The 12823-nt window shown below is 36.7% G+C and overlaps 2 protein-coding genes across 2 annotated transcripts in view; both read right to left on the reverse strand.

Moving 5' to 3' along the window:
- The window catches only part of LOC127617027 (cadherin-16-like), a 55435-nt gene extending 45807 nt beyond the window's left edge, over nt 1–9628 (reverse strand). Inside the window, exons 1-5 of the mRNA XM_052125347.1 lie at nt 9616–9628; nt 8089–8147; nt 7899–7994; nt 825–959; nt 294–423 (exon numbers count right to left, since the gene is read on the reverse strand). Coding sequence (XP_051981307.1) covers nt 294–423; nt 825–959; nt 7899–7994; nt 8089–8145 — 418 coding nt within the window. The 5' untranslated portion in view covers nt 8146–8147; nt 9616–9628. The remainder of the gene's footprint in view (nt 1–293; nt 424–824; nt 960–7898; nt 7995–8088; nt 8148–9615) is intronic.
- Nucleotides 9629–9902: 274 nt separating this feature from the next.
- On the reverse strand, nt 9903–12580 carry LOC127635114 (GTP-binding protein RAD-like). Its single transcript, XM_052118713.1, has 5 exons — nt 12439–12580; nt 11969–12340; nt 11477–11550; nt 11146–11350; nt 9903–10914 (listed from the first exon to the last, which is right to left on the reverse strand). Exons 2-5 carry the CDS (start codon nt 12324–12326, stop codon nt 10637–10639), a joined length of 915 nt encoding a protein of 304 aa, XP_051974673.1. The 5' UTR covers nt 12327–12340; nt 12439–12580; the 3' UTR covers nt 9903–10636.
- Between the last annotated feature and the right edge of the window lie 243 nt (nt 12581–12823).

Consider the following 12823-nt stretch of genomic DNA (forward strand, 5'->3'; position numbering starts at 1 on the left):
TTTTCATGCATCATCACAGTGATGATGTAGTCATCTGAGCACAAACAGTAACAACAGCTTGACCTCATGTTCTATAGATCTTCACAGAAAGTTAAAAAACAGCTACTATTCATTACTGCTCACTAATCTATTTCTAACTCTTTCTGCTAATACTATCTAATTTATTGCCTGAAGTAGGAAATGTACGACATTCAAACTTACAAACAGAATGGAAGAACAAGTCAGTGTAATTAGGCTGATCATTAAGCAAAGGAAGCTCTCTCATGTATGTTGGCTGAGCTCTCCCCACCCACCTTTGAGAAGCCCCAGCTGCACGCTGCCTCTCATACTCTCCACCAAGAACACAGGCACGTTGTCATTCTTATCAATGACGCACACCTCCACGGTAAAGCTCTGAGTGTGCATGGACCTTGTGAAGGACACCTGGGGAAAAACGTGCTGCCAGGTTAAAGTACGCAAGCAGCTCAAAACCTTTTCTTTTATTTTGCATTACTGCCTGTAATTTTCTCATTCTCAAAACTCATTAAGTATTTTTGGCTGCTTCTTAAAGTTTTGAGCATGGTTTTGTACATGCTGAAAATGTACCAGCCTGGATTTCTATACTATTTCCTTTGCCAGAAAAAGGCTTGCCAATTTTGGATTATGTGTTTTACAAAGTGGAATAAATGGAAAATAAAAATTAAATAAATTCTAATTTAATAAACACTGTGAAATACTGACCTTCAAGGAAAATATATAAATGTGTCATTGAGTACAGATGAATGATTAAAAAGAGAAAATGAGTATTAGCAATTGGAAAGAGAACCCCATTACTGATTTTGTACCTGCAAGGAGTAAGATGGCTGCTTCTCTCTGTCCAGAGGTTTGAGGGCATACAGGAAGCCTGACTCTACCCCAAATATCCCTTCATCATCACCACTCACTGTCAGATCAGAGTAGGTAAGGGGGAGATCAGGCAACTGTAAATTTAAAATGATTTTTGATTATGATATGATTTTTTTTATAAAGCTACTATACTTTAAAAAATAACTCTCTATTTCTAAGTTGTCAAGGTTGCTCTCAGGAAGGAGTGCTGAGAGTCTTGGTTAGAATATAACATATAGAATAGCACATATTGAAAAAGCACTGTAGTCCAAGCAAGGCAGTGGTTTTCAGATTTTACATTGATTTAACATTGTGGTGACCCACCACAATACCAAAACTATCTTTAAACTGGAAACCCTAATGCTCAAAATAATTTATTGTTTTGAGAAGGGAAAAATTAAATCATACAAATTAGTTCAAATAAATTAACCTTGATGAGTATTTATAACTTTCTCTTTCTTTTTGAGTTCATGAAACTTTTTAACTGCTACTGCTATGCTAAACTTTATCCAAGTAATTTTCATTTGAATAAAATTAAATAAAAACGTTACATTTTCAATAGCCAAATCACCTCTAACACGTCTATATATGCAAACTTTGATTATAGTCCAAATAAGGAAAATATTATAATGCAGCCAAGGACAAATTATGAGAAACAGAAAGATTAGTTCACCTCTGGATGGAACCTTCTTGTTTGAGTCGTTCGTTCTTTTGTCACATGACAGAAATGATTTGTTCACCTCTCGAGTCCTGCATAGCATATATGGCTGTCCCGTGACAAAAGAATGAACGACTCGGACCAGATGACTTGACAGAAGAACTAATCATTTCTGTTTCCTATGTGAGCAATTCATAGCTTATACGGCTGTCACGGGACATAAGAACGAACCCTTCGAACCAAAATTGTTGAAAGGTGAACAAATAATTTTTGTTTCCTGTACAGTGCCTATGAGGTTTTCATGTAACCAATGAACAGAGGTTGTGCAATGAACATGCACGGCAAATGCAAAATTAACGAATCAATCAGACTACTAGTTTTTCTGAGTCACATAATTATTCGTTCAAAATGAACAAATCGTTCATGAATGACCCATCACTAATGCTAACATTCACTGTTCTAGTTTGTGCTAGTTAGTACTAGCTAGCTAGGTTCCCTCTACTTGACAATATTATTTGAACCTACATGGTGATTTTAAGTTCAGCCAAAGAGTTAAATTTCAAGTACCTTTAAAATGCACGAGTTAGCTTATTTCATATTTCAAGTCAAAAATCAACATGCATGAGTAGTACAAAATCAAAATCTGACAGTTCTACTTAAACTTTATTAATTGTAACTGATTACTTAAATTTCTTTGAGTTCTGCTAACTTATTTGGGTTTACAGTGTATCCTAATATCATTGACTATATATTTATACAGTGTATGTTTTTAATATTACCAAGACCTGCTTAGGCCCAACATTTTGCAAAACTAACATGGCTTGAATTGCAAATAATTTGTAAAGGCATACACTGCAGAAAAGTCGAAAATGTATTATCAATATTACCAAGTAGCAGGTGAATTTGCATAAAAATTGGACACATCAACAACAAAAGATGGTAGCTAAGTATTTTCTCTTTTATAAGTTAATAAGCCTGTTTATACAACTATGCAAACTATGCAAGATTATATGGTTTGTTTAATGTCCATAACCCCATTAGAACAGACCTACAACACCTCAGGGTCACAACTACTGGTCCATGTGATATTTAAAGCAGAATTCTCTGTTTTTTTATGGTGTGTGTACCTCATATCTCTCTTTGTCATGGCATGTTGATATCAGGCATACTGAAGAAGTTCTTGTGCATGTACATTTATTTTTTCTCTAATTTGTTTTATTCAATGATTTTTCTGTTTCAAACAGGATTATCACACTTGTTTTGGCTTAGATGTTGATTGAGAGGTGAGAAGGCAGTGCTTCACTGCTGCCGTTCAGACCAAATGTGTTATTGCCCTGAAAAAAGCTAGATGCAGGGCAATGAACTAACAGAACATAACTTTAAAAAGTTTTTTTTTTTACTCTTCTGTTTTAGACATATAGCATTACAAGACAGGGTACTGGTGGTGAGCAGCTCTGGTGGCTTTGAAGGATCTGTCAGTGAGACAGGAATGGTGTTCTATGACTGGCTTGCCTGTTCTCCAAATGTGTAATTAACGCTGAAGAGGCTGCTTGACACTGATGTACATGGTGATGCTGAATTAATATGGATATGAGGCTCCACTGTGTAAATGCTTGTGTTCAATACTGGCATGTCCAATACTGGGTATAGTGTGTTTATGGTCACATCCCAAATAGCACACAACCTTTAACAGCCTGTGTCATGATACAATTCTCATTGGTCTGACCAGTGAGTTTTAATAGTTTAATTTAATTTGGTTCTCGGAATGTAGCTCTGCATATTTTTTCTGTACTTGCATTGCATATTTAGTATAGCATCCAAATGAGTAAGAAAGGTAGCTTTTGATTGAATGACTTGCATGGCACTTGATAGCTCACCCTTCCCCTGCCTGTTCAACCTGACAAATACTGCCTACACGCCAGTGCAGGATATCTGGACAACATGCTCTTTAAAACCCATGCTTGGTTGTTTTGATTGACTGAGGCAAAAAGCTAGCAACAAATGTATTAATCTGTCTAGGGAGCCTACAGCCATAAGCAGTCAGCTGAGGGGTAAAAAAGTTACATGATTGAGTCAGACCTCATTTGTCACTTATTTTTGTAAGCCTAAAAAAATATTATGTAGCCATCATTTGTCCTTCAGGGATAACACTGGGGGTGGGTAATTATCCACCCACTTACATGTAGGCCATTTTACTTGATTTAGAGACTGCATGGACTGCAGAAAATGATGAGCGAGAAGCACTAGAACCCAAACAGTTTTTCAGAAATACGGCCAATTACAAAGTGAATAGTTTTTTGGAGCACCCAGGCTATTACTAAAGACATCTGATAAAGATTACTGACATAGGTTTTGAAATAAGGCATTGTACAGGCGCTCCATATTTAGTTGGTGATGACTGGCTTCTGAGTGCTCTGAGGAGTGGGAAATGGGGCTTATTGAATGGCATGTTCAAGCTCTCAGCCTTTTCAGTCATTTCTCTACAGTATATTGCTCTTAGGAAGTGGCCATCCACAGCACAAGGACAGTCCGTTTTACATTACTCCTGTATTCAGTCTATGAATAACATGTACAATATTTTCTTTCACTGAAGGATCTTTATGCAATTTTAGTCCTCAGGAAATCACAGGAAAGAGCTGGCAGTGTGCACCCTATTAAGTCAAAGTGTAAATTCTTAGTATACCAAACTGTTTAGAACATATGAACAGCCTTTCCATTTTTAAGTTTACATCATATCTCTGGTCTAGAGTGCATTTTTTTCATTTCTGATACACTGAAAACTTCTGAACCATAATACACATGATAGACGCTGAAATTCTTGTACATTCCTTGATAATCTCCTGTCTTGATTACTGCAATGCCCTTTTCATCAGCCTATCCAACAAAACCATTGCTTGAAAAATTAGCAAAACAGTAATTATCCTGTATTCAGTGTGAAACACTCCTCTTAAACCCCGGAAGGAATATTTAGGATTGTACAATTTAAGCTCACTCGACTGTGTGGCATAAAGCTGATTCCCACAACAGTGTTATTTGACTTGTCCCTTTATTTAAAAGAAAGAATGCAAAAGTCTGGGTTACAGTGAGGTACTCACTTTGGAAGTGAATTGGGCCAATCTGTAAACGTTAAAATACTGTTTCAAAAGTATAGCCACAGTAGGACTTTCTTTGTTCTGCTGAACACAAACAAATATTTTAGAAGAATATTTCAGCTCTGTAGGTCCTCACAATCCAAGTGAATGGGTATCAACATTTTGAAGCTCAAAAAGCATATAAAGTCAACATAAAAGTTATCCTTAAGGTTAAATCTGTATTTTCAGAAGCAATATGATATGTGTGGGTGAGTAACAGATCAATATTTAAGTCCTTTTTTTCTATAAACCTCCACTTTCACATTCTTCTTTTTTCTTCATTTTTGGCCATTCACATTTTTCATGCATATCACCACCTACTGGGCTGGCAGGATCATTTATATTATATGCCTGGCCAAAAAAAAAAGTTGCTGTTTGCATTTAAAAAAGCAGATACTTAAAAGCCTATGATTGGACCATTATTGCAGTGATTAATATGTTTCAGCTGGCAACAATTTTTTAACCCTAACTTATACAGTGTAGCTTCTCATTTCTTAAACAACCATGTCGGAAGACGTATCCCATGGTCGTGGAAAATATGTTAGTGTGTTTTAGAAGGGGCAAATTACTGGCCTGCGTCAAGGAAAGAAAATAGCTAAGGAGATTGCTAAAATCACTGGAATTGGGGTAAGAACTGTCCAATGCATTATTAAAAGCTGGAAGGATAGTGGTGAACCATCAGCTACACAGAAGAAATGTGTTCAGAAAAAATCTTGAACGATCGTGATCTGAGGTCAATAAAATGCTTGGTGAATTCATATCGTAAAAAAATTACAGTACAACTCATGTTTAATTGTGAAATTAAAATCATTTCTCACATGCACAATGCAATGAAAACTTACAGGATTGGACTAAACAGCTGTTCATACTTCAGTTTGATAGGGAGCATAAAGATTGGAATGTGGAGCAAAGTAAAAGGTCATGTGGTCTGATGAGTTCAGATTTACCCTATTCTAAAGCAATGGGTTCTCCAGGGTAAGAAGGGAAGCACATGAAGCAAAGCCCCCATCATGCATTATGCCCACAGTACAGTGTTATGATCTGGGGTTGCTTCAGTTGGTCAGGTGAAGTCAGCTGACTACATGAATGCACTGAATGACCAGGTTATCCCATCAATGGATGTTTTCTTCCCTCATGGCATGGGCATATTCCAGGATTCATCGGGCTCAAATTGTGAGAGTGGTTCAGGGAGCATGAGTAATAATTTTCACACATGAATTGTCCACCACAGAGTCCTGACCTTAACCCCATTGAAAGTCTTTGAGATGTGCTGGAGAAGACATTACGGAGTGGTTAGACTCCCCGTAGTCAATTCAAGATCTCGGCCAACAATGTTATGCAACTCTGGATGGAAATAAATATTGTGACATTGCATAAGGTTTTTTTTTTTTGGCCAGACAGTGTAGTCTTATGGATTACTTTTTACTTTGCTACCTTAATGTGCATTATGAAGCTTAAACATTTTGGTACCCATTCACTTGCATTATGTGGGCCAAAAGAGCTGAAATATTATTTAAAGAAATCTTAGTTTGTGTTTTGCAGAAGAAAATGTCATACAAATCTTAGATGGCTTGCAGTTGAGTAAATGATGAGAAATTTCACTTTTGGTTGAACTATCCCTTTAGCATGATTTTAGTGTGATAAAAGTTCTTATTCACTTTTTTCTGTGTAAAGTAATATGTAACTTCAGAACTTCATTGTTGTAACGTTGGGACCTAGGAGTGGAAGAGGAAGAGAGGATATGCAGGAGTGGAATCTTCAAATCCTTGGAGATAGGGAGAGTGGAAGGCGTGAAGACAGGGGCCGTGGAAGAAGTAAATATCTGTATTAGACATGATGTGAGTGAAGGGTTATGCATATTCCGGGTGGCTAGGATGTATTTCACCAAGGGACGATCTTCCACCTCCAGAAGTGCTGTGGGTCTGTGGAAGTTTAATCCCATTCCATAAATGGGCTTGAGGTACAGTATATATCCGATGTTGTGGTCGAAGCAGCGAGGTGAATGAACTTGGTTGTGTATTCCAAGAGAGGAATATCCTGCCTGAACAGCTCCAAAAATAGCTCAGTTTGCTCCATGATGTGCTCAACGAGGTGTGACTTTGCAGAAGAGGAGTATTAGTGGGGTCGCTGGAGTAGAGGAAGATGTTTGGAAGAGCAGTTAAGTGTATCAGTATTCTTTGTGGGTCAGTCCTTCTGTAACATTGGTGTCTAGGAGAGGAAGAGGAAGCGAGGAGACGCAGGAGTGGAATCTTTAAATCCTTGAAATATAAATGCTGGAGTGGAACAGATGCTGGAGTGGAACAAACGATAGTACTAACTTTACAAATTAACAAAACAAGGAAACACTTTAATAATATAGCGAAACACTTCATAAACGCAATGCAACACTTCAAGGACTGACAAAAGACTGAACAAACTAGAGGGTATTTATACAAAGAAAACTAATGAGGAAATGGAAGGTAGGTGAAGATGATGATGAACAGATGGAAGTGATTAGAACAGTGAATTCTGGGAAACGTAGTGCAGGGGAAAACTTCAAAATAAGAATTCTTGAAGAAAATTAGGGAGACAGACTGTGACAGTTTAAAATGGCACTGTAAACCTTAAAATGGCCTTTATAGTTCACATTTTACACAAGATTTAACAGACGAATAAATGTAGGTTCTTCAATAAAATTATAAACTTCACATAATCTCATTTCTGCCTTTAAACACTATACAATTTGGCCCCATTCACTTCCACTGAAAGTGGAACGTGAACGTCAACTGGGACGAGTTGAAATACATTTTTGTGGTAATCAGCATTATGCCACAAATGCTATCAATTGAGCTTAACTTGTACTGAACCCAGAATATTCCTTTAACTTTCATGGCCCTGCCCCTCTTTAACTGTCTGAGCCACTCCGTCTACATATACGGCCTGCCTTGCACATCTCAGGTCCTCAGTTTCTGGATTACCTGCTTATGACACCTAATCTTTCACTGCTTCTTATATCATTGTACATATTTACCTTTAAATCTAAATTAAAAACACAACATTTCTCAGTCTCATTGTCCTATACCCTGTAACCTTGTGAACTTTATTTTTTAGGCTATTGTTAATTATTAGGAAATTATATATTTTACTGTGGAGAAATTAAAATCACAGTAATTTTAATTCAACTCCACAGGCAAATTGTACCCAACATAAGATTTAGTTTGTAAACTATCCTAAATCATTTTGGCCCCCTTAGAGACACAGCTCACCTTGGTGAGGTACCATGGGAAAATGCCATCATAGTTTTCTGGAACACCAATCTTAAGATGAGCAGTCTCAGAAAGCAAAATATTCTGAGACACCACCTAAAATAGAAAGCAATTAATTGCAGAAGTTCAGTTATAGTGAGGGATAAACACTGTCATATTCCAGACAAAAATGGCAATTAAGAGAACTTACACTTAGTACAATAAACCAGGTGCTTAGATATTCCATTGAGCAAAGAGTGGCCTTCATGCCTAAGACACAAAATTATCTCATTTTATCATTTAACCTTTAAGTTCAAATAAAATATTGATGCAAAAACAGAAGAGAAGAGAACAGAAGAGCTTTACACAGAAATTGTTAGTTGTGACTTGTGAGAGAAAGTAATAAGCTGACCATTATTATCAAACTTGTCATTAGACTACTTTTCCTAACAGTTAATGATCAACTCAACATTTTAACAGCAAACACAGTTCATTAATGTAACATCACGTCAAGTGTCAAATTACGTGGAAGCACAAGTGCTATTATCAAAATGCCTTAAAGCTTATATGGGATGACTACAGGATCAAAAGTTTCATTTTTTTAAGAGAAAGCTTTAAAAAAACAAGAAGATTCTGCAGGTCAGATTTACATATCATTAAGATCAATTTTGTGTCTGTATCCAACGATCAGTAACCAAAGACAAAAGATAAATAAGTATACACCTTGTAGGTATTGACATGCATAAATGTATACTCCTTTACATCTAAAACTATTTAGGCAACACTTTACAATAAGGTTCCATTTGTTAACATTAGTTAACAACATTAGCTAACATTAACAATTAACAATACTTTTACAACTTTATTATCCTTAGTTAAGTTTTCTTTTTTGTTGTTGTCAAGTTTTGTTAACTCAAGATGATTTTCAACATTCTTACACATTTTTTAAATCAAAAGTTGTTTTTCTTAACATTAATGCACTCTGAACTAACAAACTAGTAATGCACATTTATATTTTTTATTAAGTATCATTAACAAAGATTAGTAAATGTGATAAAAGTACTTGTTCATGAATGGAACCTTATTTTAAAGTGTTACCACTATTTTAAACAACATTTTGCTAATTATTTGTATGATTATGCATGCAGTTTTCATTACCTTAAATTAATTGAAATATATAGAATATTTGTTCTTTTAAAATGCATTTGTCACACCATAGGACCATTGAAATAATTTTAAGGGTGTTTAAGAATATAGTGAACATTTTTAATAAATTAATTTCCAGATACAAGAACCGAAAATACACTTTCGGCTATACATAATTGAAATTTGAGCCTAAACTCTTCATGTAAAAAAACAAACAAACAAACAAAATTAAACTCATTAGTTACATGAAAAAACGAATTGGAACGTAACTAACCTTATACAGAGTAAAATAAACACATTCAGAAAAAAAAACAGACATATTAGCTTATTTGAAAAAAGAAACATCTTTATGCTAAAATCAGTCACATGCAATTACCATGTTTAACAAGCTATAATTGTAAAATAATACTAATGCAAAAGATTTCAAACAGCAACACAAATATCCCTATCTAAATATAGCTAAATGTGGCAAAGAAATAAATAAAAAAATTAATAAAATAAAATTGGATTGGAACAATTAAAAGAAAAGATTTTGTTTTTACTTCCCTCATCCTATCACTTTTCTCATGTAGAATACAAAAGCAGCTCTTACCTCCTATCCACACTTCCAGTGAGCAAAGTGAGAATAGTTTCAAGTGTTAGAAGAGCATTGCATCTGCTTTCTATTTGATTAATGATTAGCTTTCTTAATTTTGTTCAGAAAACCTTTAACTACCTTGTTTCCTCCAATTCTACAACTGACTCTGTAGCCCCTGGCAAGCTTGCATATGTATGGGGTAATAAATGACATGGTATTGCAACTTCAAAGAGGTGTTTAAAAATGTTATTTTGTTTGTAGTAGAGACAACACCAAGTAAAAGTGAACATCTTTTAAAACATTATTATTTTATTATAAAAACCAATGTAAACATGTAACAAAATTAACAACTCAATAATATTAAATGGCATTAAGTGCAAATCAAACATTTTTAAAAACAGATCACAACACATCATTTATTGCTTCTATGTCCTTCATTTGCCCATGGCGCATATATGTTGGAGAAACTGAATATATATAAAACATAATATCAGACTTATATTGAAACTCTCCCCATTCATATTGCCTCTTGCCCAATACCCTCCAAATCTTATAGTTCTGTGTCTTGGCTGAGTTACGAACCTGCGCACTCAGTTTCAAGTAAAGTTTGATTCCATATGTCATTTCAACAAGAAAAATGCTTGAGCTCATCTTCTAGACATGCACACATAAGGTGCATACAACAAAACCTACAACTCAGAACAGCTATTGCACACACAAGAAAAATAACCAAATTATTTTGCCTTTGCTATAGTTCTCAAAAGGGAACATAGTGACTTTGTGGATATACCATCTATTTACATGGATTCAATTGGAGAATCCATGTTAAGGCAGCAAAACAGAAAAAAATTGACATAACATGAAAAAGCTCTGGTCAGCATAATCAACATGATTTTTTCAGATTTGTTTTATATAATCTCTTTTTTCAGTTTAAAAAACAAGTTAATACGTGTCTGTACAGCTAAATCGTCCTTATATTAACATTAAAAACAGCTTCTGGTCATGGGGTTGAGAGGGCATGGTAGTCCTTTTTTTTTCAGAGGACATTCAGGTCATGACAGGATTTGGACTTCTGTCTAAAAGCCATCTTCTTGTTCTTGCGGGCCACCATTCGGCCCAGGAAACGTTTGGCCTTCTTGCTGATGCTCTCACGGCGCTTGCAGTTGGCCATGCGGCGGGCGTTCTCCTCCTTGCTGTCCTTGCGTAGACGAATTTGCCGCACAATGCCCTCAAAAAGGTCATGCACATTGTGATGCAGGGAGGCGGAGGTCTCTATGAACTTGCAGTCAAACACTACAGCACAGGCACTGCCCTCTAGAGAGGAGGAAAGAACAGAGAGATACAGATGCAGGTCAGCAATAGACACCTCTGTGTCGTCATCACAATGTCTTCTGGCTGTTCTTCAAAACTCAGGAGAAGGCCGAGTCCTTGTTTATTCAAAACATCAACAATCTATAGAGCAGCCAACTAAGGGTTGCAAATTGATTTAAAAATATTTGTTTCTGACAAAGTTTTAAACACAGCAGAAGGAGGGTGGAATCTTACCATCCACGGACACTTCTCTGGAGCGCACCAGGTCACTCTTGTTTCCCACCAGGATGATGGGGATGTTTTCTGACTGCCGAGATCTGCGCAGTTGGATTCGTAGCTCTGAAGCCTTCTCAAAGCTGGACTTGTCAGTCACCGAGTACACGATTACATAGGCGTCTCCCATACGCATGCACTGATCTTTCAGCCACTGGCTGTTATCCTATATGATTAAATTGGACTGTTAGAACACTACCGTTCCAATTTTATAATTTTAATGCAGGGTTTCATATATAGACAAGACTTTTACAATAATCCTTGTAATTATGAACATTCATGTCCATTTTACCTGTTCCCATATGTCATACAGAAGGATTGATGTCTCCTCGTCATCGACAACAAGTGATCTGTCATATGTGTTTCCTGAAATGAAGGTGCAATATATATATAAGTAACAGCTAGCACAATCTCATCACAATACTCTGCCTGTAGAATGTATGTTAAAAAAATTAAATAATCAATGTACAAATAATTGTTAATGAAGAGAAAATCTTATCGACGCACTTCTACCAGCTTGTCTACACAGCAAGCGTTTTCGGGTCAGTCTGCGGTGTTTTTCAATTGTTTTTATTTGTCGTCATAAACGCTCGAAGCCGTTACCGTCAACTTTTAAATATATGCGTTCTGTTCGGTTCGGTTCTTTGCACTGCATCAAACTTTTTAAAAATGAAGAACGTTTTCGGTGTGAACGACACATTTCGCTGTTTGCGGATTCTAAATTAACAGGTGCGGGGGATTCACTTTGAAAAACGAAGTATTAGTAATAATAATAATAAAATACCTGTTTCCTCGCAGTCATTACTGTCTTCCACTTCACCAAATATTCTCGCCAAACTCGATTTCCCAACGCCGTGTTCGCCAAGGAGAATCACCTTGTAGACCTGTCCCTCTGAATCACTGCCGGAGGAGATGACCGAGTCGGAGGAGTCGGACACACAGCTGTTTCCGTGCTGTTCTCCGGGACTGAAGCGCATGAGGTTGGAGAGCTCGCCCGTCTTATCCCCGGGCATCGTTGAGCGCAGTTCTCGGTCGTCCACCGGCATACTTCTTCTGTGCAAGTTCTGCAAATGGACGGGAAACGGTATGCTGCCTCTTCTTTTATCCATGTTCCTGAACTTGTCTCCTTTGTTCAAAGTCATGACTTCAAACTTGTCTGTGTAAAACGAAAGTAGCCTATATTATAAAAACACTTTCCTACAGTGTTTATAAAGTCACTTTCTTAACATAAGAACATGTCGAAATGATACTTACATATGATTGCGGCTATATTGTCTTCGCTTCAAAATTGTCAAAATTCCAGAGCTTAAAAATCCTTTCCTTTAACTCCGTTATTCTTCAGCTGAGAGTTTCGCTGTTCTGCTCTATGATGAGACGGATCCCCTTATTTATGGCGCGCTAGAGTCAGTGACAAGGTCAGTGACGTTACACTGAGGGAGGGCTTGTCTCGGAGAATCACGTCTCTCTAGTCTATATAGTAGAAACAGTCATCAAGGAGAGGGAGGGGAAGGAATCCAGTGTGCTACTTTGAGGGAGTGATTCACAATTCTGCTTGGGCGTCTAGTAGAGAAGGTATTCCCTCCCCTTACACGTGTAATACATGGACATTTGTACCTACTGTAGGTAGAATCTAAATGAA

Source organism: Xyrauchen texanus, chromosome 1, assembly GCF_025860055.1.
Source record: "Xyrauchen texanus isolate HMW12.3.18 chromosome 1, RBS_HiC_50CHRs, whole genome shotgun sequence".
In the NCBI taxonomy this organism is placed as follows: Eukaryota; Metazoa; Chordata; class Actinopteri; order Cypriniformes; family Catostomidae; genus Xyrauchen; species Xyrauchen texanus.

What these genes read in the sequence shown, in the direction of transcription:
- LOC127635114 (XM_052118713.1), bottom strand. Translation starts at nt 12,326, where the DNA reads ATGACTTTGAACAAAGGAGACAAGTTCAGGAACATGGATAAAAGAAGA. An exon ending in TAATGACTGCGAGGAAACAG is followed by an intron (nt 11,551 to 11,968) that starts GTATTTTATTAT and finishes CCTTCATTTCAG; the next exon opens with GAAACACATATGACAGATCA. An exon ending in CAGAGAAGTGTCCGTGGATG is followed by an intron (nt 10,915 to 11,145) that starts GTAAGATTCCAC and finishes CCTCCTCTCTAG; the next exon opens with AGGGCAGTGCCTGTGCTGTA.